The 23,271-nt window shown below is 42.5% G+C and overlaps 1 protein-coding gene across 1 annotated transcript in view; it reads right to left on the reverse strand.

Moving 5' to 3' along the window:
- ADAMTS12 (ADAM metallopeptidase with thrombospondin type 1 motif 12) overlaps positions 1-23,271 on the reverse strand; it is a 307,828-nt gene that overhangs the window by 72,426 nt on the left and 212,131 nt on the right. Inside the window, exons 14-16 of the mRNA XM_074952423.1 lie at positions 11,076-11,196; positions 3,941-4,185; positions 2,466-2,607 (exon numbers count right to left, since the gene is read on the reverse strand). Of these exons, the coding sequence (XP_074808524.1) occupies positions 2,466-2,607; positions 3,941-4,185; positions 11,076-11,196 (508 nt within the window). The remainder of the gene's footprint in view (positions 1-2,465; positions 2,608-3,940; positions 4,186-11,075; positions 11,197-23,271) is intronic.

The following is a 23,271-nucleotide window of genomic DNA, read 5'->3' on the forward strand; positions in this document are numbered from 1 at the left end:
TTCTGAATATTATAGATGACAATTTTCTAACAGTACAACAGTCCAAGGGAAGTGATAGGAATCTGATTGCTTGAGTCCTTTATAACTAGAGTACATAAACTCAGAGGGAACAAACTTGCACCAGCCAAGTAACATCAGCATTTTCCATTTCTACTTGTTATGGTTTTATGAGTGCAGTGTGATAATTATTAGTTTCTTTAATTACATTCCAACACAGGGAAACTCTATATTAACCCTCCTCTTAACACATTAAGAAGAACTTATCACAAACCTACAAATTAATGGTAGCTTAGGTACAAGTGATCATAATTTGACCACATTTGTGAGGTGCCATACAATGAAGGCCAAATCAGAGAGAGTGAGTCTGTGTGTGTGTGTGTGTGTGTGAGAAAGATAATAGAGATAATTAATGTACTTAGACTTCTGTAAGACATTTGATTTGGTACTGCATGATATTTTGATTAAAACACTAGAAGATACAAAATTAACATGATGACACACATTACGTGGATTAAAACCTGGCTAAATGATAGGTTTCAAACTGTAATTGTAAACAGGGAATCATCATTCAGCCAGTGTGTTTCTAGTGAAGTCCTGCAGCGATCAGTACTTGGCCCTATGCTATTTAACATTATCATCAATGACTTGGAAGAAAAAATAAAATCACTGATAAAGTTTGCAGATTACTCAAACACTGGGGGAGTGACATATAATGGAGACGACACATCAATGATGTAGAGCAATCTGGGTCCCTTGGTAAACTGTGTGTAATACATTTGATATGGCCGAGTGTAAAGCTATACATCTCGAAGCAAAGAATGTGGGACATACTTACAAGATGTAGGACTCTATCCTGGGAAGCCGTGACTCTGAATAAGACTTGTGGTGGATCATAATCAGCTGAACATAAGCTCCTAGTGCAATGCTGTGGCCAAATGGGCAAATGTGAACCTCGGATGTATTAACAGGGGAATAGGCAGGAGTAGGAAGGTTATATTACCTCTGTATTTGGCACAGACGCATATGGTGGTCAGAGGAAATGCTACAAAGACACACTGAAAGCGCATCTTAAGAAAACTGATGTGGACATCACAAGCTGGGAAAAGCAAGCCACCAACCCACTGCAATGGCGCCATATCCTCCATCAGGCAGTGGCCCGCTTTGAGGAGAAGCGCCTTGTCCTCAAAGCTGAAAAGAGAGAGGAGAGGAAGGAAAAAGAAATAACTTTCTCCCACCAGGCCATTGGCCTGCCACAAAATGTCTGTACCTACTGCGGGCAGATTTGCGGTTCCAGGATTGGACTCCTGAGTCATCTCAGGACCCATATGTAAATCCATGGTAGAGATCATCCTCAAATCGAGGGATCGCCAATCAATCAATTTGGCACAGATGCAACCGCTGCTGGAATACTGGTGCTCACAATTCAAGAAGGTTGTTGATACATTGGAGAGGGTTCAGAGAAGAGCCAAGAGAATGATTAAAGGATTAGAAAACATGGCTTGTAGTGACAGATTCAAACTAAACAGACTGAGGTTCTTAACACAAAGAAGGTTAAGGGGTGACTGGATCACAGTTTCTAAATACCTACACTGGGAACAAAAATTTGATAATGGGCTCTTCAGACTAGCAGACATAGGACTTATAAGACTGAATGGCTGGAAGTTGAAGCTAAAGAAATTCAGACTGGAAATAAGGTGCAACACTGATTACCCTCACTGTTAAACTCATTTTTTCAGCCTGGTTTTTAGAAGAGGATGAAATTCAGGCTAGATGTTATAAAAACCCATTTGCTGCCCCCCTAAGCAATTTTAACAAAGGGTTATGGTGGATTCTCCATCACTGGCAATTTTTAAAATCAACATTAGATTTAGATATGTTCTAGTTCAACAGGAATTAATTCAGGGCAGTTCTATGGCCTGTGTTACACATAGGCTGGGAAAGATTAGAAATGTATCAGTAAACATTGATTTCACCATACAAACAAAAACCTACAAAAAAATATTTCCATTGATGATAACTGAAATCTATAGATAAAAAAGTAAGAAAATGCTACTTGTGAACTTATTACAGTCCCATCTGAATGTACATAAAACATGCAATGAATACTGCATAAAACATATTTACAGCTCTGTTAAAACAGCCAGTTTATAAATCTTTAACTTTTTGAATCTCAAGTATATCGTCATTATACACCTATTGCGTGACACTCCCATCCCCAACCAGTAATTTCCCACAGCTGTGAAAATTAACTCTATACAAATGGGGGGAGGGGATTCTTAAACACATCAATATTATCTGTCAAATTATTTTAAAAAATAAGTCCAATTCTGCCAAACCTAGCTGTGCAAGAGGTCAGACTAAATAATCACAGTGGTCCCTTCATAATCTATTAATCTATAATAAATAGAGTAAATCAGATGTCAGACAATGAAAAGGATAATAGAAAAAAAATCATATTTTTTAACCTCTTCCACATGTTACACTGCAATCCGTCCAGCCTCCATATTGCCAAAAATATTCTGGGTCCCCTACTTCATTCTCAAGGCTTCCTTCTTTACGTATAGTGTATTCGTACTTTATTCCTGGGTTATTTTCCTGAAAGAGTAGCTAAAAAAAATAGATGTGATTAAATTATGTACTGGCTGTGATTATAACACCCTGGCCCACATCTTCAAGAGTAGAGTTCAAAGTGTCTGCAGATATTTACAGGCACCCAACCTGGGAACATATGACTCTTGAAGGATGCCCGCCCTTGAGAAATGTATATATCAAACCCTCACTTGTGTACAGGTATGGGCAGGGAGTAGGTGCATTTAAATGTGGGGTGCACTAAAGCAAGCAAATACTTTTGCAAGCATACTTGTGAAAATTTGGGTCAGAGTATATGGTATCCTATCAACTACAAGACAAGGCTATGCAAAATAACCAAATTGAGATAATTGAAAATGGACATTTTATTAACACCTATATTTATATGCAAATTTTATAAATGATAGTGTCCCAACCATATGGCAGCTGTTCCTTCTAGTAGCTCAGCAGATAGCAGCATATTTATCAAAACATTTCTTTAACATTTTTTTAACACGTCTCCTTAAATAAGGAGGAAAATTCTTAGCAGAAACAGGCAGTGAGCAAGTCAAACAAATTGTTCATTTACTTTTGGCAGATAACAGAGGCGGGGAAGGAGTTAATCTTTAGGGGATAAAATACTGAAACAATTCCATAAAATGGTTTCCTCCTACCTAACCAGGCAACATTGAACACTGGCAGAAATCTTATTTCCCTGCTCTAAGTCCCCTCTCTGTGCACTGAACATGGATCATCCATTAAACTCACTTGGATACATCCTTCCTATAAATTCAAGATGTGGGAGTGGTGCACAAGTAGGTTCCATTCCTTCCTCCCTTCTTTTTCTATGGTCTTATGTTTAATATATATCTATGGCATACTAAGTAAACAGGAAAAAAAGAGCAGGATGGATACATTCAGAGAGACAGACAGCAAAAGGGAATCTACAAGTATCTTCCCCAAGGTAAATATTAGTTTGATATATTTAAAGCTAGACTGGATAAATCAACAGAACATATATCGTAGGAGCACTTTTAGGTAGCGGGGATTGAATGATTAAATAGGTCTTTCCCTCTCTGGATTTTTGGCCCCAGTTCATCAAGGTACTCAAGCACATAGCTAATTTTAAGTAGAGTAAATGAGAGTACTCATGTTCTTAAAGGTAGGCATGTGCTTAAGTAACTATTGAATCAAGGCCTTCAGTCGTGTGACTACATTCAATGCCAAACCAAGATAATGAAGGAATTTTTGTTGGAATATTAATGGAGTGAGTTATAAAAGTAGAGTTATTTTTTCCTGCCTTGTTTTCAAAGCTCCAGATCATTCTGCTTCCAGCCAGCTATCAGCTTCTGCTGCTGATCCTTTACTGTACCTGTATCCACACTGACTCATTGGTGGGTCCAGATGCTGTCAGATTTTCAAGATCTCCTTTTCTCTCATATTGAAATGTTGTTCCTGCCACTTTGTATGCTCCATTCCACTGAATAATAAATCCCCCATTTAGGTAATACTTTTCTGGGTCTTCGCTCCGCACTGCGAGGAAATTTCCTGCTTCTGCCACTTCTACTACTCTTATGTCCCTTGCTCCTTTTGGAATCAGTCCAATGTCAACATAGCCTATGGAGACAAGACAGATTCATTTAAATGATTATTGTTACAATAGAAAGTGATTATGCATTACTTATCTTTTTAAAATACAAACGTCAGCCACACTTGCAAATATGTAAGGTGAGCATACTATCATACAGTTTAAGTTTCAGTGTCTCTTTTTAAATCTAGTTAACAGTGCCTTTCAATGCAAAATTTTCCTAGCTTGCAAGAATCAATTAGAGGACAGGAATACGCTTATTATTTCGGCTATTAGAAGACATATTGAGATTCATTCTTCTCTGAAGTACATCAGAGTAAATCTAGAGGAACTCCACTGAGGATGGAATAGGTGGCAACATCTACCACATATACTGGGACATGGGTATATGTCAGCGGAGAAAATCTGTGGCAGTTGCATTACGTCATGATGCCTCCTATGGGGAAGGATTTTTGAAAGTTGCAGGGAATGTTATCAGCTGTCATCAGTGTATGAGAGGAGGGATACAGTGCTTTGGGCACTAGCCTGAGACTTGTGAGATCTGGATTCAAGTCCCTGTTGTACCACGAACTTCTTGTGTGACCTTGTGAAAGTCATTTAGCATCTCTGTCCCTTCGTTCTCCCTCTGTCAAATAGGGGCAACAACACTTTCCTGCCTCACAGGGGTGTTGTGAGGGTAAATCCATGAAAGACAGACACTCAGATACTGCAGTGATGGGGGCCAAGTAGAGGGGTTTGTTTTCAGCCAACAACAGAAAGTCCAGTTTTTACTGACAGTACTCAAAATTGAGTGTGGTCATGTGCTGAAATAACGCAAGTTTTACCAGTAAAACTTCCTAGTGTAGACCATGATTTAGAATTAAATTCTGCTTGCCTTACTCACACAAATAGTCTTAATGGCCTCAGCAGGTCTACTCGTGTGAGTTAGGCAAGCAGGATTTGCTCTAAGCCATACTGAGCAATCTTTAATATCTATCTTAGGTGCTTATCTGACACCCATTACCATGGTATCGGAGCACTTCAGTCTCTAATGTATTTATCCTCGCAACACCTCTGTGAAGTATGGAAGTGCTACACAGTAAGTTTGGATTCAAGCTTCTTTAGAATAATGCTTGTTAAAATTAGTGTTAAAAATAAAAATTTAACAAAAATCTGTTAAGCAACAACTCAACAGATACAATTATTTGGCATGGCCCTTCCAGTGTAGCTCAAAAACTTGGTTTTAAAGTATATTGGGACAGCTTTATAATGTATTTTTGCATTCTAGTCTTTGTATTACATTCATTTTCTTTTGACCAGCTGAATTATCTCCTGATTTCCCACTGGGTTCTGCTAGGTTCTTTGGGTTTGGCTCCTCCTTCACTGGGAGCAGGGGAAAAGTGGTGCTTTCTTTCAAGCCCGCTTGCTCACGGTACCAAATTGAGCAGATCTTCATAAAATAATCCTCCCTCTCCTTTTTCACTTGCACCTGGTGAGCAGTGAAATAGTTCACTGCTGGCACAGGGTATCTGAACTAGCACTCTCTGAGATGAATGAGGCAGTTCACACCTCTCAGAGCTGTTTAGATTCTGCAGGCAGAATCTCTGCTTCAGTTACCTCAAAAACATGAACCAAGTATATCTCAACCACCATAACAGGGAGAGACTTACATTAAAAAAGAAGTAATCTTAGGCTATGTCTATACTAGAGACCTTACAGCGGCACAGCTGTACCGATGCAGCTGTGCCTCTGTAAGATCTCCCATGTAGCTGCTCTATGCTGATGGGACAGAGCTCTCCCATCGACATAATTATACCACCCCGCAAAGAGCGGCGGTAGCCAGGTTGGCAGGAGAGCATCTCCCATCAACACAGCGCTGTCCACACCAGTGCTTCTGTCGGTTTAACTTATGTCACTCAGGGGTGTGTTTTTTCACACCTCTGAGTGACATAAGTTACACGGACAAAACTGCTAGTGTAGACATAGCCTAATATTCTGGAAAATACAGTGGCTACATAGAATAGGTGCCAGCCTTTTACCAGCAGGCACCCACTGAATCGGAGCCCTGATTCGAGTGGTCATTTATACAGTCAATATCATTTCTCTTCCCTTATTTTATTTGTTACTTAACTTTTAAAACATGTAATGATTTAGGTGCCTCATTTATATAAAGGAGCCTACAACATTCGATAACCTAGCCAGTCAACACCTGAATGATTTTTTTTATTTGTATAACCTTTTTTGTTAATTCATTTGACCTGCATAAGTAACATAACGAACCAATGGTTGACAGGGCATGGATTACTTGATGATAACTTGTCTGTTCATTCCCTTTGGGGCACCTGCCATTGGCCACTGTCAGAGGACAGGATACTGGGCTTGATGGACTGTTGGTCTGACCCAGTATGGCCGTTCTTATGTTCTTATGAATAACTACTGTGTCTCTTAATAATAAAATACCAAACTGACTGGGTCTCTGGTTTATGAGGCAGTAATTGTTTGTTATACATACTGATATAAACAAACTTGGAGGCCAACTCAGAGTCAGTTCTGCCCATCTAATTTATTACATTGCCGCAACTCTCCAGAATTAGTTAATTAATTCTCTCGGGAACTCTGAAGTACTGCATCACATCACAGCCCACAATGGGAATGAACCACACTATTGCCTATCACAACATGGCAGGTCAAAAAAACAAAAAATGGTACTTCCCTGAATTTAGGACATCTTCATGCTCCCCAAAAATAAATAGAAACATTCCCCTGCTTGAGGTTATTTCAATTCCATAAAAAGGCAATCAGAAGTGTGCACGGTGTCTCAGAAGTTGGCTCAGAACTCAGCACTGGTGTTTGATACCATAGCATTACAAACATAAACCATGTCAAAAGGAAGCATGCTTGCTTGCCTCACAGTAATTCCTTCCTCTCATATATTGTTTTTCATCAGGAGATCTCAATACAAAGGTCAGTATCATTAACCCCTGTTACAAAGGTGCAGAGAGGTGAAGTGACTTGCTCAAGGTCTCACCCTGGCCAAGTCAGGAATAAAATCCACATTTCCAGAGTCACCACCTAGTGCGCTATCCACTAGACCACCGTGTCTCGCTCAAAACAGACACACAAAAATCACAACTACCCTGACAGAATGCTTGCGTCCAGCTTTCACAAAAAGTTCTTAGACATGTACAAAAATTGTGCAATCCACTAGTTGTCTGTAAAGGTAAGTCAAACCTAGTCAAAGCTGATCTGAGCGCCTTTAAGGTTTGAGCAAAAAGTTTCAGACACCTCTAACATACAATCCTTCACTTCTAGGTCTCTGGATCAAAACCAGCCCTGGTCAGCGGGATTTTCAAAAGTGCTCAGGACTGATCTAACTCTGCTCCCATTTAAACCAATAGGAGTTTTATCTTTGACTTCAATAGGAGCAGAGTTAGGTCAAGTGCTTTTAAAAATTCCACCCATATTTTCCATTTGACAGCTGCTTGGTGGGCCAATGTGAAATGAGCTGGTGGTCTCAGTCCAGTTTCTAGTGATTTTTATATATAAATTACTAATTGATGATTTTACTTCATAATAATAAACTGTTGGTAATCTCAGATGAAGGCAAGGGATTAAAAGAGGTTAGGAAGTGAACTATCCTTTCACTTCTGAAGGTGATTACTCCTTGCCAGGTCAGGGACTAAGTATCTGATACGGGTGGTGTAGAGAAGCTGTCTTTATTGATACCCAGGCTGTACATGTCCTGTGGTTAATCAGAGACTTTGCAGGCCACTCTATTTCAGAAGCACTACATTCCTTTAATAATATTTGCAAGATCTTTTAATAATAAATCGCAAAGTAGGTTAACAAAAATAAAACCACTACCAAAAGTTTGTGTGTTCAGAGTGAAATCTGCTATATGTCTATCTAGTGCTCAGCTGTGTTTGGGAAACTATCGGATTCATAGGACTTTTTCAGCAGAAGTAAATGCAACAATAATGTATCTCACTGATTTGCTCACCAAGTCAGAAAGTGTTTTAATAAGAGCAAATGTGAGGATCTGGCCTGGGCAAGCTGTTCTAGGTGCTGGATTCAAGGGAGGGAAGGAGGTATGAAGCTACCTATCCTTTCACCCAATCCTAAGAACATCCAGGGAACAGCTCAGGCATCCTCTATGGACCATTACATTATCCAGAGATCAACCCAGCCACACCTCTTCCTGCTACCTACATGGGGAAATGGGCTGCAAGTGGGCAGATAAAACTGATGTACCTGGATCTATGGCCACCCAGGGAATGAATCCCCAAGTTTCCCTTTATCTAGGGCCTTGGTCTTCTGGTCTGCCACAGCACTTCTTCAAACTCTCCTCTGCTTCCCTCCAAACTGCTCTCCTTCAAACTGCTCTCTGCTCCAACACCAAACCACTCTGCTTCAACTCCTCCAACTGTCTGATTGAAGCAGGGGTTTTTTTTTCAGGTGACTGGCTTTAGGTGCTCTAATTGGCTTCAGGTGCTCTAATTAATTTATAGCAACCTCTCTTCCCTCTACGGGGAATAAGGCTCTCATCATCCTGGGGCTTACATATCTCCCCTCTATCGCCCTCCTGCTAACCTCTGGGCCATGCTGTATCACATATTCTCCCCCCCCAACCCACGCTCAACGCCATGGGGTTGGGCTACTTGAGACCAGAGGCAGTGCTGTCGTGACAGGCCATCAGTGTTGCCGTGTAGGCTTCTGGCTCTATGCTGTACCCGGAAATGGAAGGGTTGCAGGGATAGGAACCGCCTAGTCACTCTTGCGTTCTTCTCCTTGTTTCTGTGCATCCACTGGAGCGGGGAGTGGTCTGTCACAAGGGTAAACCGTCACCCCAGTAGGTAGTAGCAGAGAGTCTCCATGGCCCATTTTACTGCCAGACATTCCTTTTCAATGACGGCATACTTTTGTTCCCTGGGGAGGAGTTTCCAGCTGAGGTACAGGATCGGGTGTTCCTCCTTCTTTGAAAGGATGGCTCCTAGCCCTACCTCCGAGGCATCTGTTTGTAGGACGAATTCCTTCTCGAAGTCTGGGGCTATGATTACTGGATGACAGCAAAGGGCTGTCCTTAAATCTGCGAATGCTCTTTCTGCCGCATCAGTCCACTCGGGGCCCCGGGCTTTTATCTGGTCCGTCAACAGCTCTGCTCTTGGGGCAAAATGAGGGATGAATCTCCGATAGTACCCTACTATCCCTAGAAATGCTCTGACCCGCTTTTTTGCGGAATGGTCAAGGCCAACCCTGTATTGCCTCCACTTTGTTCCATTGGGGTTTCACCAAGCCTCTCCCTACTACATACCCGAGGTATCTGGCCTCAGCTAGCCCTATCATGCACTTGGGAGGGTTGGCAGTGAGGCCGGCCTTCTGCAGGGCATCTAGCACCGCTTCTACTTTTCCTAGGTGCATTTCCCAGTCAGGGTTATGGATGACTATGTCGTCTAAATAGGCGGTGGCATACTTGGCATGGAGTCGCAGCAATTTGTCCAGTCTGGGGGTAATCTGCTGTAGTCTCCGCGGCCATATCGTAGTAGACCTTGTGGGCCTTCCCACACAGGAACGGGGCAAGGATACCAGACCACTGATCTTGGGGCCAGGCCTCCCGCAGGCTGCTCTTTCAAAAGCCTGGAGGTATGCCTCCACATCATCCTCCCGTGTCATTTTCTGTAGGCAGTGGCTGGTCCGTATGGTCCGGGTCCCATCGCAGTTGCGGTTCAGCTCCATAAGGGCCTTCATCTGGTTCACCAGCTCCTGTAGCAGGGCTCGGTCCTGGGCAGCCTGACTCATCAACAGACGATTAGTCTCCTGCTGTATCCGAGTTGCCTCCTGTTGGGTGGTTGCTTGGACCCAGGTAGCCTTCTGCTGGGCCGCGATGGCTTGTATTAGGGCCTGGACCACATTGTCCATCTTAGGGATGGGATGGTTTTGGCTAACCCTGGTTTAAGTGCACAGCACGGCAATCCCACCCTTGACACCACGTGTGGCAAATTGCCGGCATTACTATGAGGGGTCCCGCGCTTTCTCTTCTTGTGGGGGGCATTCAGGGCACCGTTTCTCACCCCTGATCTGGGGTATTAACTGTCCCACTAGTATCCCAGAGAAGGGGAGTGGAGAGGGAGGGAACCGGGCCCACTCTCTACTCTGGGTCCCAGCCCAGGGGCCCTAGGGATAGCAGCAAACCACTTGAACTAGTGATTCCTTCCCCTGGGCTACTTCTCTCTTCAGCCCTTCAGCTTGTGGGGCTTCCTGCCCTCTCTCTGCTTGGACCAGGTTTCTCCCAACCCCTTGTGTCTGTGCTATGCACAAGCCGGGTTTCCCTTTACCTAGGGTCTTGGTCTTCTGGCCTGCCACAGCACTTCTTCAAACTCTCCTCTGCTTCCCTTCAAACTGCTCTCTGCTCCAACACCAAACCACTCTGCTTCAACCCCTCCAACTGTCTGATTGAAGCAGAGGGGTTTTATCAGGTGACTAGCTTCAGGTGCTCGAATTGGCTTCAGGTGCTCTAATTAATTTAGAGCAACCTCTCTTCCCTCTACAGGGAATAAGACTCTCATCATCCTGGGGCTTACATATCTCCCCTCTATCACCTACCTGATGCCCTCTGGCCATGCTGTATCACAATACCTTTTGCAAATGAGCTTGCTGGCTATTTATTATCTGGGTAATTTGCAGTGGAGGCTGTTGACATCCAACATCCAGGAGGCAAAACTGGTATTTAATTGGTCAAGGTGCACTCAAAGCCATTTCACAGTACAGGCTAAAGAATCGTCTTTGATTCAAAACAGACTACGCAAAGCCTTCAGTGAGGAGTCTCCACTGGTAATTTGCCATTCAGATTACTCACCAACTTGAAATGAGAAGAATTTTTCAAGCCACATTATTTGCAGAAACAGTCTCAGCAAGAAAAGAAGAAAAAAAAGCCCCTCTTTACCTAATCCTTCACTCTGATTGAACATCATCTTCACCGTCTGACAAGCAGATCCATCTCCTAGGCAAACTCCACATCGATCTTCAGTTGCATTGGAATTTATCTCATAATCACAGCCAACAGTCTAAAAGGAAAGACATTTTCAAAATAAATATTCTATCTATAATGAATTGCTCCAGACCTAACGTATCACTGACTCCGGTGTCAGCTTCTAATCAGCTGCTTCAGAAGAGGAAATGAACTGATTTCACCGAATACAACATATTTTATGTGCACACACTTAATACCAGAGACTGTCACATCTTATTTAAGTATAAAATCATGCAGAGTGGACAAGAGTGACAGCGATTATTTGCGCTGTACATGCTATGAACCATGCAATGGTTACAAGAAGTCATTATTTTAACAGAAACACACCTCTCAATTGACCTACATTGTCCAGCATATCCTGGATTCTTCTCTACTTTTGTATGGCATACAGATATCTCAGGTTTCCCAAGCAAGTGTTTTGCCCATTGGTCTAAAAAGTAGCAGTGTTAGTGGCCTAATATTTTATCTACTAACCTTTGCAACTATATCACTAACATGAACATTTTTTGACAGACCTGAAAGACACACTCATTATAATGAATGCTTGGAACTTGTATAAACATTGGTACCTAGTGGCAGTTTAATGCATATTTTGGGGATTCAGTTGTAGAAAATGCTGAGTTTATGCAAGCATGGCCACAGAACAGCTCTAGAAAGAATAGGTCAGATGCTGGTTTCTGCTTCAGATTCTTTGTGCCACTCAGGTGGTACGAAGGGACTGGATTCTGGCTGTAGCTGCCCAGCAGAGAAATCTGCTAATGGAGAATAGCTCACCTTACCTGATCACTCTTGTTTCAGTGTGCATGGTAAATCTCCCCACTGTATTTTCCACTGCATGCATCCGATGAAGTGAGCTGTAGCTCATGAAAGCTTATGCTCAAATAAATTTGTTAGTCTCTAAGGTGCCACAAGTACTCCTTTTCTTTTTGCGGATACAGACTAACACGGCTGCTACTCTGAAACCTGCTAATGGAGAGGAATTCTCTGCTGGCATAAAGCTTTACACCAGTGAAGCCAGCCTTTGCACCTCCCCAACACAGAGGAGCATGTCAGAGGGCCTGGAGGTGAGGTATGATGGAATTATGCCCAGCCAATCATCCATCCATATATGGTCCCTTAGGACCATATTCCAGTGACAGAAGGTAGAACAATCCAGTTTGCTTTAGATCAGCTTTGGGGTAGTGCAGGGCAGCTCACAGGTTCAAAGAGCTGGAACTTCTTTCTCTTGCACTGAGCAGAACTTGGATGCAGGAGAAAATCTGACCCTATGCGCCTCTAATGGCCAGAAGAAAAGGATCCTAAAATATATTTAAATAGACTATCTCAGAAACAGAGGAAACAATTTAGTACTAAAGAAAAGCCAGAATGTAAGATACGAAGGATGCAATGCTTTGGAAAGATGGACTATTCAAAGACCTATATTAAGATATGACAGATGCTAAGGACCCATAGAATATTCAAATGCTACTGTATCAAATTTATAAGTGTTATGTGTAAATTTATAGGTTGGCTAGTGATTGTAGCCTGGCTCAATAGATGAACTAAAGGATATTTCCTGCAGGAACTAAAGCCATTAGGGGTAACAAGTCTGTGGAATGTTCACCCTCTGTGGGAAATAGCACAGAGTAGTTTGATCTGGTTCAAGAAGTCTCGCAGACAAAGAACTGGAAACTGTATAAAGAGACAATCATGATCTGGGAAACAGGACACTCACAGTAGGTTCAAAAACTGATGTGAAACTGGGACCAAGACAGAGATCCTGAGGAAAGAACCTGCAGTACTTTAACCCCATGTGGAAGATGAGTGACTGCATGATATGTTAGAGTTGCATATAAATAGTTTATTGTTTTCTAAGATAGGTTTTCTCTGTAATGTTTTTTATTCTGAATAAATCGTACTTTGCTTCATGAAAGCTGGCTGGTCACTGGTTAATCCTGTCAATGGTTAACAGTGGTGAACCTGAAGCTGGTCAGACCTGCTGAATAATCACAATGAATTGTGGGCGTCTGAATCCCAAATCCCCAGTCTGGAGGGACTGGATTGCAAACTCCTGTTCTGAGAAAAGGTAATAGCTAGAGACCTGAGACCTTAGTGTGGTGCCCATCCAGAGGCCACAAAGGGGTCAAAGGTGTAGTTATCTCAGGAACTGTGACTTAATGTAACATTTAACTTTAAACTTTTATTTTGTATAGACAATTACTTCTGAAGATGCAGAGCCTGCCACCTTAACTGTGGCACAGGGAATTTAAGATATTTGTTATTACCAGAGATTTAAAAAAGAACTGAATTTTACGTACCATTGTCACAAGTCATTTTAACAAATGTTAAAACATATCAATAGTGCTTCGCTACCACAGTCAGATGTAATCATTATAGAAAGGCTGGTGGCACGTAAAACAAGGATTCAACCTCTTTATGTATGAAGAATACAGTGTGTATCCTCCCCAAAATTACTGTACAGCACTTCCCCTCTGGGCACAAAATGAATTTTGGGGAGTCTGGTAGCATGCAGAACATGCAGAAAATTTCCATTTCTGGTCTCCTGAAGTTGAACTTTTTTTACATTCTTCCCCTCCTGTGAAAACCTGTGAATTACTCACCTTTCAGCCTGATTCGGGATGAAAGCTTTTTCATTTAAAAAAAAAAAAAAGAGAGAGTGAAAGATTTTTTTCCGGACAGCTCTAGGGGCTATTTTGAAAGAGGGCATCTTAGCTGAAGGCAACTTGTTTTCTCAATCCCAATGAGAACATTGGGAGATGGCAGCCAATTTCAACGGGCATGTCAACTTAGGGCACCTAAAACGCTCTCAATGCTGCCCGAACCATGCATTGCCATAACTTAATGTGCTTGGATTTCTTTAAAGACTAACCTTAACTCTGAATGTCCTTGGTTAATAATGTTTGTTTGGGAATTACTACAACATACCAGTAATATAGTTCACTCTATATTGCTGATATGTACTCTCAATCTTAATGTGGTTTTGCCTGGAAATATAAAGAGAACTACTATTGTAATATGGTTCTGCTCAAGACAGATTTTCAGACAGCAAATAAAATTTTGTAAGGATTAAAAAATCTGATTAACAGGCCAAATTCATCCCTGACATAACTAAACCAAGATCAATTTTACTTGACATAGTGGAGGCATTTTGCCCAATGTTGAAACTTATTCTGTATCTTGAAAAGCTAAACCTTAATTGTTCATTAAAATACTATCAGCTAGATTAATATAAAGGGAGTTTTCCATACCAATAGCTTCCACGGGTAAGCACAAATAGAAAATGCCATGCTCAAGAGCACTCATTTCTGTCTGGCCTACCTGCCTAGTGCTCATCTCTGTGGTATCTGAGCATCTGCAGTAGCACTGTCCTTTCACTCCTCAGAGTTTGTACACTCTGTTTAAGAGGGCCCCTTGAAAAACGATTAGTCATTTCACGTCATGAAATTCCAACACTGGGTTGCCAAAGGAGGCAAGAGAGAAAAGTTGCAACAATTTGTTTTCTATTCAAATTCTTCAGAAATGAAGGGCTACATTATGCCTTTCCCATAGGAGGAAGAGAGTATATAGGGTGCCATTCCCCCTCCCAGCAATAAAACGGCTCCTGGTGTGTTTTTGTGTGCAAGGGACAGAGGAGAGAGGCTAATTTCTGATCAGAGTCACCTTCACTGCCTGCCTACTGGGATGAATGTGCTGGAAGAAGCGCTTGCTGCGCCATTTAAAAAAGTGTAGCAAGAGTCACTTCACACCGTGTTCCTCCCCAGTGCTCAGAAGATATTATGCCTTACAGGGTTAATTCTTGGGGCTCCTCCTTCCTACCCTTGTGTGACTCAGCATCATGAAACCGTGCTCAGGCTCTGTGCCACATAGCCTGTCACTTTCCAGAAGCTCAACCACCAGGAGGCCCTGAAATGCTGATTGTAATTCAAGAAGATGGGCTAAAGTTACAGAAAGTAAACCTGCCTCCAACATGCTTTGATGATAGTAATGGTTTTAAATTATTTTTGTTAAGGTAGCTGGAGGCCTTCGGCCAGGCCCCACCCACACATTAAAATGGATTATTGTAATGTTGATGTGTTATTTTCTCTCATTGTTCTACTCATGTAAAACACCCTTTCAGTTGTGGTACTAGCTAACTTCTCTAACACTATCTTGCTGTATGAGATTGTAACCGAGTTCACTCATCGCTAAGTGCCCCCTCATGGCCAGGTGTGGTGTAGCAGCTCCCTTGAAGAGCTAGTGCCCCCTGCTGACAGTCACTCTGCTGCTGGGGCGATTTTTCTGTCAGAAACTCAGCTGGGCAGCCAGGTCACCATCTTAAGTTCACCCTTTCTGGGGTCACAGTTGTCCAAACTAAAAGTCCCCAGAATATCTTTAATACAAACAAAAATCCTTTCCCCTCTCTGGGGGCTCTTCCACAACCTGCTGTCCCCTTGCTGGGCTCAATAACTCTTGCAGTGGGCTTGTACACACCCTTCTTGGGGGCCAGCAGGAGTACCCAGTCCCAGCCTCTACTCTGGGTTCCAGTCCTGGGCCTTGTACTGAACAACTAGTTCTGCTCCTCTACCTGTGCTGCAGTTTTCCCCAGGGCCACTTCCCACGCAACCTTTAAATACTCCTCCGGATCTCTGTCTCTTCCTTGCTTAATCAGGGTTCCTCTCAGGCCTCCTTGCATGGAGATATTTTCCCAGTCTCTTCCCTCTTTCATCAGGGTCTCTCCCAGGCCTTGAGAGCTTTCCTTACTCTCTCATCTTACAGCCTGTCTCTCCCTCCAGCCCTTTCCCCAGTTGGGCCTTATCACTATTCAGGCCTGGCTCTTGTTCCCATTACTGCAGCCAGCTTCTCCTCTTTATGGGGAATTGCCTGATCCTGCTCAAGTAGGGCTTAGTCTGTAATCAGGGTTGGCTTAGCCCCAGGCTCTCCAGTCCAGGGGCAAGCCACACCGTTATAGGGATATTGTGTTCCCTTTTGCTCTGTTTTTTATTTTTATTTCAATCTAGCACAGCTACCATCAGATAATCAGAGAATCATAGATGTGTAGGACTAGAGAGATCTCATTAGGTCATCTAGCCAAGTCCCTGCACTCAGGCATGACTATGTAATAACTAGACCATTGCTGCCAGGTGTTTATCTAACCTGTTCTTAAAAACCTCCTATGATGGAGATTTCACAAATTCCCTAGGCAATTTATTCCAGTGCTTAACCATCCTGACAGTTAGGAAGTTTTTCCTAATGTCCAACCTAAATCTTCCTTGCTGCAATTTAAGCTCATTGCTACTTGTCCTATCCTCAGATTAGCGAGAACAATTTTTCACTCTCCTCCTTGTAACAACCTTTCAACCACCTTGAAAACTGTTATGTCCCCCCTCAGTCTTCTCTTCTCCAGGGTAAACAAACCCAGTTTTTTCAATCATCCATCATAGGTCATGTTTTCTGGACCTTTAATCGTTTTTGTTGCTCTTCTCTGGACTTTCTCCAATTTGTCCACATCTTTCCTGAAATGTGGCACCTAGAACTGGACACAATACTCCATCTGAGGCTTTATAATCTACAGCTTCCTGATAAGATGATCCATCTGTCAAATTAACCTAGACGGAGAGGGACTTTCCCTCAAATTTTCCTCTGGCCCTTAATGTCTAGAAACACCTTTCCTCCAGGCACCAACTATTAAAAGAGCCATTACAGTATTTGCAGTAGTTATGCCGTGGCAATGGAAAGTCCCAGATTGAATAATTATGTTAGACTATTAGGCTTGGTCCACACTACTGAGTTAGATTGACGTAAGGCAGCTTACATTGACCTAATTATGTCACTGTACACACTACAGTCTTGCTCCCACCAATGTAAGTGCCCTACTACACCGACATAACTACTCCACCTCCACAAGAGGCATAAGGCTTATGTCAGTGTTGTTAAGGTAACACAGTGTCTGTGTAGGCACTGCGTTACTTACATGGGCTGTTGGCTGTCATTCTTGTCAATTTCAGGGCTCCCAGCTGTCGCGGGGGTGGGTGGGGGTCTCCAGCTGCTACCTGGGCTCCCCGCTCCAAGCTAGGCTGTACCTGCCTACTCCCCACTTCCAGCCAGGCTACTGCCTGGAGGCTTCCGGCTCCCCGCCAACTGCCCAGGAGCCACCTGGACTCCAGGCATGGCATTTGCAGCCAGGAGCCCAGCTTGCAGTGGGGAGAGGGGAGCTGAGAGCCCGGGGGATAGCCAGGCGCCCAGTGGGGAACTGGGTGTGGAACTGAAAGCTCAGGTTCTCAGCCCCATCCACTGCCCCTCTTCAGTCAGTGGAAGCGCTTCTGGTGAGGACGCGCACCATCGACAAAAGGAGGGTAGTGTGGACATGAATCACTACAGTAATTACAGCGGTGGTTGTAAGTAGACCCAACATAGGTTGACTTTTTTAATGTAGACATGCCCTTAGACATCACTGTCAGCTATTGTAACACTAATGGAGTCCCTCTGCCTTCTCAGTTATCATACTAGGAGCCCACATTCCAGTTTCCCCCCAGTCACTGAAAATGCAGTTCATAGCTCCAGATAGTTATTCCAAAGTGGTCAATCTTCTGTCTCTCATTAAATAAAACCTTCATTTTAGTCTCCTCTTCCTATGCCCCACCCAAATTCTGCCAGACTGATATCTTCATGATGGCTTTGGACATTTCAGCTATTAAAGGTACAACTTCATTTATAGCTGCCACTAGGCTGCCATGTTACAACTGCTGCACTCCAAGTTAGCTCAGTTGGTGGCATAAGTTTACATGCATGCAGCATGCCATATTCACCAGAATAAGAGGAAGTGTTTGCACCAAAAAGCTTGATAACAGATGTTCCAAGACAGTGCAATATATTAGACAAACTTTAAATTAGTAGTTCCCAGGCCATGTTTTACTTTCCCCAGAGAGTATCAGAGCACTTCCTTTTATTTCTGTCATTAATCACTTTTATTTCTAAATCCTTCATCCTGTCTTTTAGCTGCTGTCCTCATGTTTTCGATCCAAAAAAAAACAGATAAAAGCCAAATTTTCTAAAATAACTTAATTTCGTGCCTGAAATTTTGTGCCCACCATTGATTGTGGCAGGAAATTTTGAGGTCAGGCCCAGGTTATTAAAAAAATTTTAAAAAACCACCACACAATACACTAGTAATTATGTTCAGCTCCTGGCACACTTTTGCTTCCCTTTGCAGTACTTGGCCAGTGCAAAGTGGGACTTAAAACTACCTAGGACAGGCATCTAAGAGTTCTCCCACACTACTGGAATCCTTGGTTGGCTCTATGCCACCCAGTGTAAGTGGTGTACCAAAGGTTGGCAAAGATTACCAGAAGGTTCTGTGCTCCAACAATCCCTCATCTGGCAGGGCAGTGCTTTGAGGGCCATAACAAATTGGCAAAATTCCAAGCAGCCCTTCAAGCTGCGCTAAATTCCATGGCTAAGCAAACTAGCTCTCAGCCAGCCCCAGCAAAAGGGATGAGGACAAAGAGTTGCATGAAGTTCGCCTTGTCCCTCAAGTGCTACTTTTACACACCTCAGGGTTCAGCCCTTGATGTTTAATATCACTGTTTTATTATTTGCCTCACCACATGGCATAACATGTGTGTAATCAGATATACATGTGACTGTAATCTGAAAGCCTTTCTACAGGAAGGAAAAACAATTGATGTCCTGCTGCTCAGTGTTTAAAAGGAAAACAGCCTGGAGTGTTTTCCTTTTGTTTCCTGCTGCCATTTCCACAAGAAGAGACCTGGATGTCTGCCTGGCAGCAGAAGGCCAAAATGAAAAATCCCTTCTTTAGTTGAGATGTGGGTCACAAAAACTAACTGAATTTTAACATTGCTTGGGCGGTACATTGTGCCTTTAAAGCTTCTCCTTTCACTTGTGTCTCCTACTGCTACTCCAACAAGGAACTCATGATCCAGTCATCGTGGGTACAGTATTGTCCTGAATGGAGAAAGAGACATATCCTGATGTGTCTATTTATCTTGTTACATATTTAGCCTGGGGTGAACTGATGTCTTATTGGACTGTCAGTGGAAGGGTAAAATGTGGGGGCAGTAGCATTAAAGAACTGTGTTGCTATAGTAAGATTGAAACATGCGACCTGATGTCTGACAAGTTAAAACTGAAAACAGAACAACCACCAAAAACCAAAAACAAAGCCTACTTTCCTTTTCCATTCCACACAGTATTATTATTCTCCAACATGATGGTATTAATAATTCATCTATGGTAGCAATGCCTTTTTATTACTAGTAATAAACATTTATGTTATGGTAGCACCCAGACGTTCCAATAAGGATCAGAGCCCATTGTGATATGCACTTTAATAACAATATAAACACTTGCCTACCTCACTGGGGTGTTGTGAGGATTAAAAATTGTGAAGTGTTTTGATATCTAGTGATGAAAAGCACTATGTACAAGTTATGTTTCATAATAAAACATAACTTGTACATAGTGCTTTTCATCATTTAGATATCAAAACACTTCACAATATTACCAGCATCATCCACTCATTTGTCAACTCCTCTTATAAGCATTTATGTCTTCAAACCTGCCCTTACACTTAAGATGTCCTCCTTGAACAGATGTCTTCCGTCAGATTTCACCTTAAGACCCACCTCTGCTGTGATGCCTGTCAGAAACCAGACAATAAATAATAGCTTGGGTGGAAGTTGGGGAAAATTGGCACTTTTTTCCCCATAGTTACACTTAGAAAAAATGGCAAATGTATCTCACAATTGTATATATTTGACCATGTCCCCCTACCGCCAGCCTTCACACACTTTTCTTTGTGGATTATAAACTGCATGGAACAGGCTTCCCAATGCTTATAGGAGAAGTTGACAAATGAGTGGATGATGCTGGCAATATTGGTTTGGAATCAGCACGAACAGATTACTGACATCACATTTACATGGCTTCACTGGGAGCAGCTGCACGAGTGGCACTTTAGAAAAATCAGTCACATATGGGCATGCTGGATAAACAGTGTGTATTGGGAATTGTTAGTGAATTGCTGTGATACTAGCACCGACGCTGGTGTGCGTTTGTGTCATAAATATAAAGGGAAGGGTAAACCCCTTTGAAATCCCTCCTGGCCAGGGGAAAGCTCCTCTCACCTGTAAAGGGTTAAGAAGCTAAAGGTAACCTCGCTGGCACCTGACCAAAATGACCAATGAGGAGACAAGATACTTTCAAAAGCTGGGAGGAGGGAGAGAAACAAAGGGTCTGTGTGTCTGTCTATATTCTATCTTTGCCGGGGATAGACCAGGAATGGAGTCTTAGAACTTTTAGTAAGTAATCTAGCTAGGTATGTGTTAGATCATGATTTCTTTAAATGGCTGAGAAAAGAACTGTGCTGAATAGAATAACTATTTCTGTCTGTGTATCTTTTTTGTAACTTAAGGTTTTGCCTAGAGGGGTTCTCTATGTTTTGAATCTAATTACCCTGTAAGGTATCTACCATCCTGATTTTACAGGGGGGATTTCTTTATTTCTATTTACTTCTATTTTTATTAAAAGTCTTCTTGTAAGAAAACTGAATGCTTTTTTATTGTTCTCAGATCCAAGGGTCTGGGTCTGTGGTCACCTATGCAAATTGGTGAGGCTTTTTATCCAACATTTCCCAGGAAAGGGGGGGTGCAAGTGTTGGGAGGATTGTTCATTGTTCTTAAGATCCAAGGGTCTGGGTCTGTAGTCTCCTAGGCAAATTGGTGAGGCTTTTTACCAAACCTTGTCCAGGAAGTGGGGTGCAAGGCTTTGGGAAGTATTTTGGGGGGAAAGACGTGTCCAAACAGCTCTTCCCCAGTAACCAGTATTAGTTTGGTGGTGGTAGCGGCCAATCCAAGGACAAAGGGTGGAATATTTTATACCTTGGGGAAGTTTTGACCTAAGCTGGTAAAGATAAGCTTAGGAGGTTTTTCATGCAGGTCTCCACATCTGTACCCTAGAGTTCAGAGTGGGGGAGGAACCTTGACAGTTTGTTTTGCCTTTGTACTAGATACTGACCCTGCCAAGGTTACTGTAAGAGAATTCAACATATTTTTCAAATGTAGATGACTAAATGTAGGCATCTAAATCCATGTTTAGGCATCTAGATAAAAGTGATTTCCATGGGAGTTGTGTATTCACAGTAAAATCAGATAAGTTTCATTTAGGTGCCTAATATATGGATGTAGGAGTGGGAGAAGGCAGCCCCTTCATGGGGTGCCTTGCTGCGGCAGGCCACAGCATAATCTGCTTCAGTTTCCCCTTTCTTTTGGAGTACACACACTCTTTCTTTCAGACTATACATAGCCCTTTGCAGGTTTAATTTATTACTAAAGGATCCAGAACCACCATCCAGAATTCCCAAGTCCAGTCCAAACAGCACATTCACTCTTTCAAGCCCCAATAGTCCATCAACACATCAAGTACAGCTCCAGCATCTCTCACTGTGCTGCAACTCTCAAGTATGGCGTCCAGCACACCTCACCTCAGCTGCTGTAGCTGGCGTGCTTTTCCACCCGGTTTCATTCTCAAGTCTGGCTATAGTTCTTGCCTGGTGAACTCACTGCCCCTCAATCATTCCTCTGCTTTCAGCTCTCTATGGTCCTCTAGCTTCAGCTCCCCACCTCAGAGAGCCAGCAGGCATCCTGCTGCTACTCTCAGCCCTACCTGGCTGTGGCTCTTTGGCCTGGGAACAGACCTCCCGATCACCTTCCACTTTCACCAGCCTGATCTGGCTCCACTGCTCAACTAGGAAACTCTCACTGCTCCCTCCTTCAGTGGCATCCTCTCCTTGCAGCTCTCAGCCCAGCTCTGCTCTTCTTCTGAGTTCTCTGCATTGTCAAGACTCCAGACTCTCTCCCTTGCCTTTGGGCTGTTTCTCATTTACAACTCTCTGGGGCCACCCCACCCTCCTCATTACACCAAAACTAGGGCACACCTGGAGTGGAACAGTTAACCTATTACAAAGTCCCTGGCCTTAGGTACCTACATTTGAAAACACTGGCCTTGGTCTTTAGCCTTGTGCCTCAATACACACCAAATACACATGGGTAACAGATACAACATCACAGAGTACCTTGCCACTGTTACCTCTTATTATTTTGGCCAAAAGAAAACAAACCAGAAGCATTTCTGTAAGAAATTCAGTTCCTAAAATGTATTTCAGTACCTAAAATGTCTGATTAAAAACTTGAGTAGAGTTTGATTGGGGCTTACTATTTACCTGTAATGTTTAAGGACTCCTTTTTCAAGTTAGCAACCACAATATTCATCTATTATTACAGTACCAGAATTAGCTGCGTAGAAATAATTAAGTGTATTTTCTAATTCACTTGCCAAGAACCATACAATATGTACTGCATTCACTTGGACAGAACTAACACCATGCTAAATTATTCTGAGAGATGGGGAAAAAACATTTTCAAACAAGTGGGTATGCTGTGTACACATTTTATATAAAAGTATGCTACCATTCAGAGAAGAGGCCTACTTTAGTTACCTATTAATCATTTCTTCTAGTCCTTTGGACTGCCAGATTACATTGTTCATCACATGATCCTGGCTTCGATTCATTCTGTTTGTTGGATGAACTGAAACTATAGCCTGAATGTAAATGGACTGCCAGCTTTATTCATAATAGCACAAGTACACTAATTTAAAAACAACCTTGATTCTTCTGAATTGTTTATGATAATACATATTGTTGAAAGGAGAAAAATTGTTCTTGTTAACCTCTGAGGATAGGACAAGAAGCAATGAGCTTAAATTGAAGTAAGAGAGGTTCAGGTTGGATATTAAGAAAAACTTCCTGTCACGGTGGTTAACCACTGGAATAAATTGTCCAGGGAGGTTGTGGAGTCTCCATCACTGGAGATTTTTAAGAGCAGGTTAGACTATATGGTCTAGATAATACTTAGTCCTGCCATGAGTGCAGGAGACTGGACTAGATGACCTCTTGAGGTCCCTTCCAGTCCTATGATTCTATGACTAATACCTACAAAATGGCCCTTGAAAACAATCATATACATGAACAATTCAGAACTTCATTGGTTCATGTACCATCCTCTGAAAAAAATTGATGTTTGAAGTATGTGAAAAATGGCCAAAGCTTTTATGG

This window comes from Natator depressus, chromosome 5 (assembly GCF_965152275.1).
Source record: "Natator depressus isolate rNatDep1 chromosome 5, rNatDep2.hap1, whole genome shotgun sequence".
Lineage (NCBI taxonomy): Eukaryota > Metazoa > Chordata > Testudines > Cheloniidae > Natator > Natator depressus.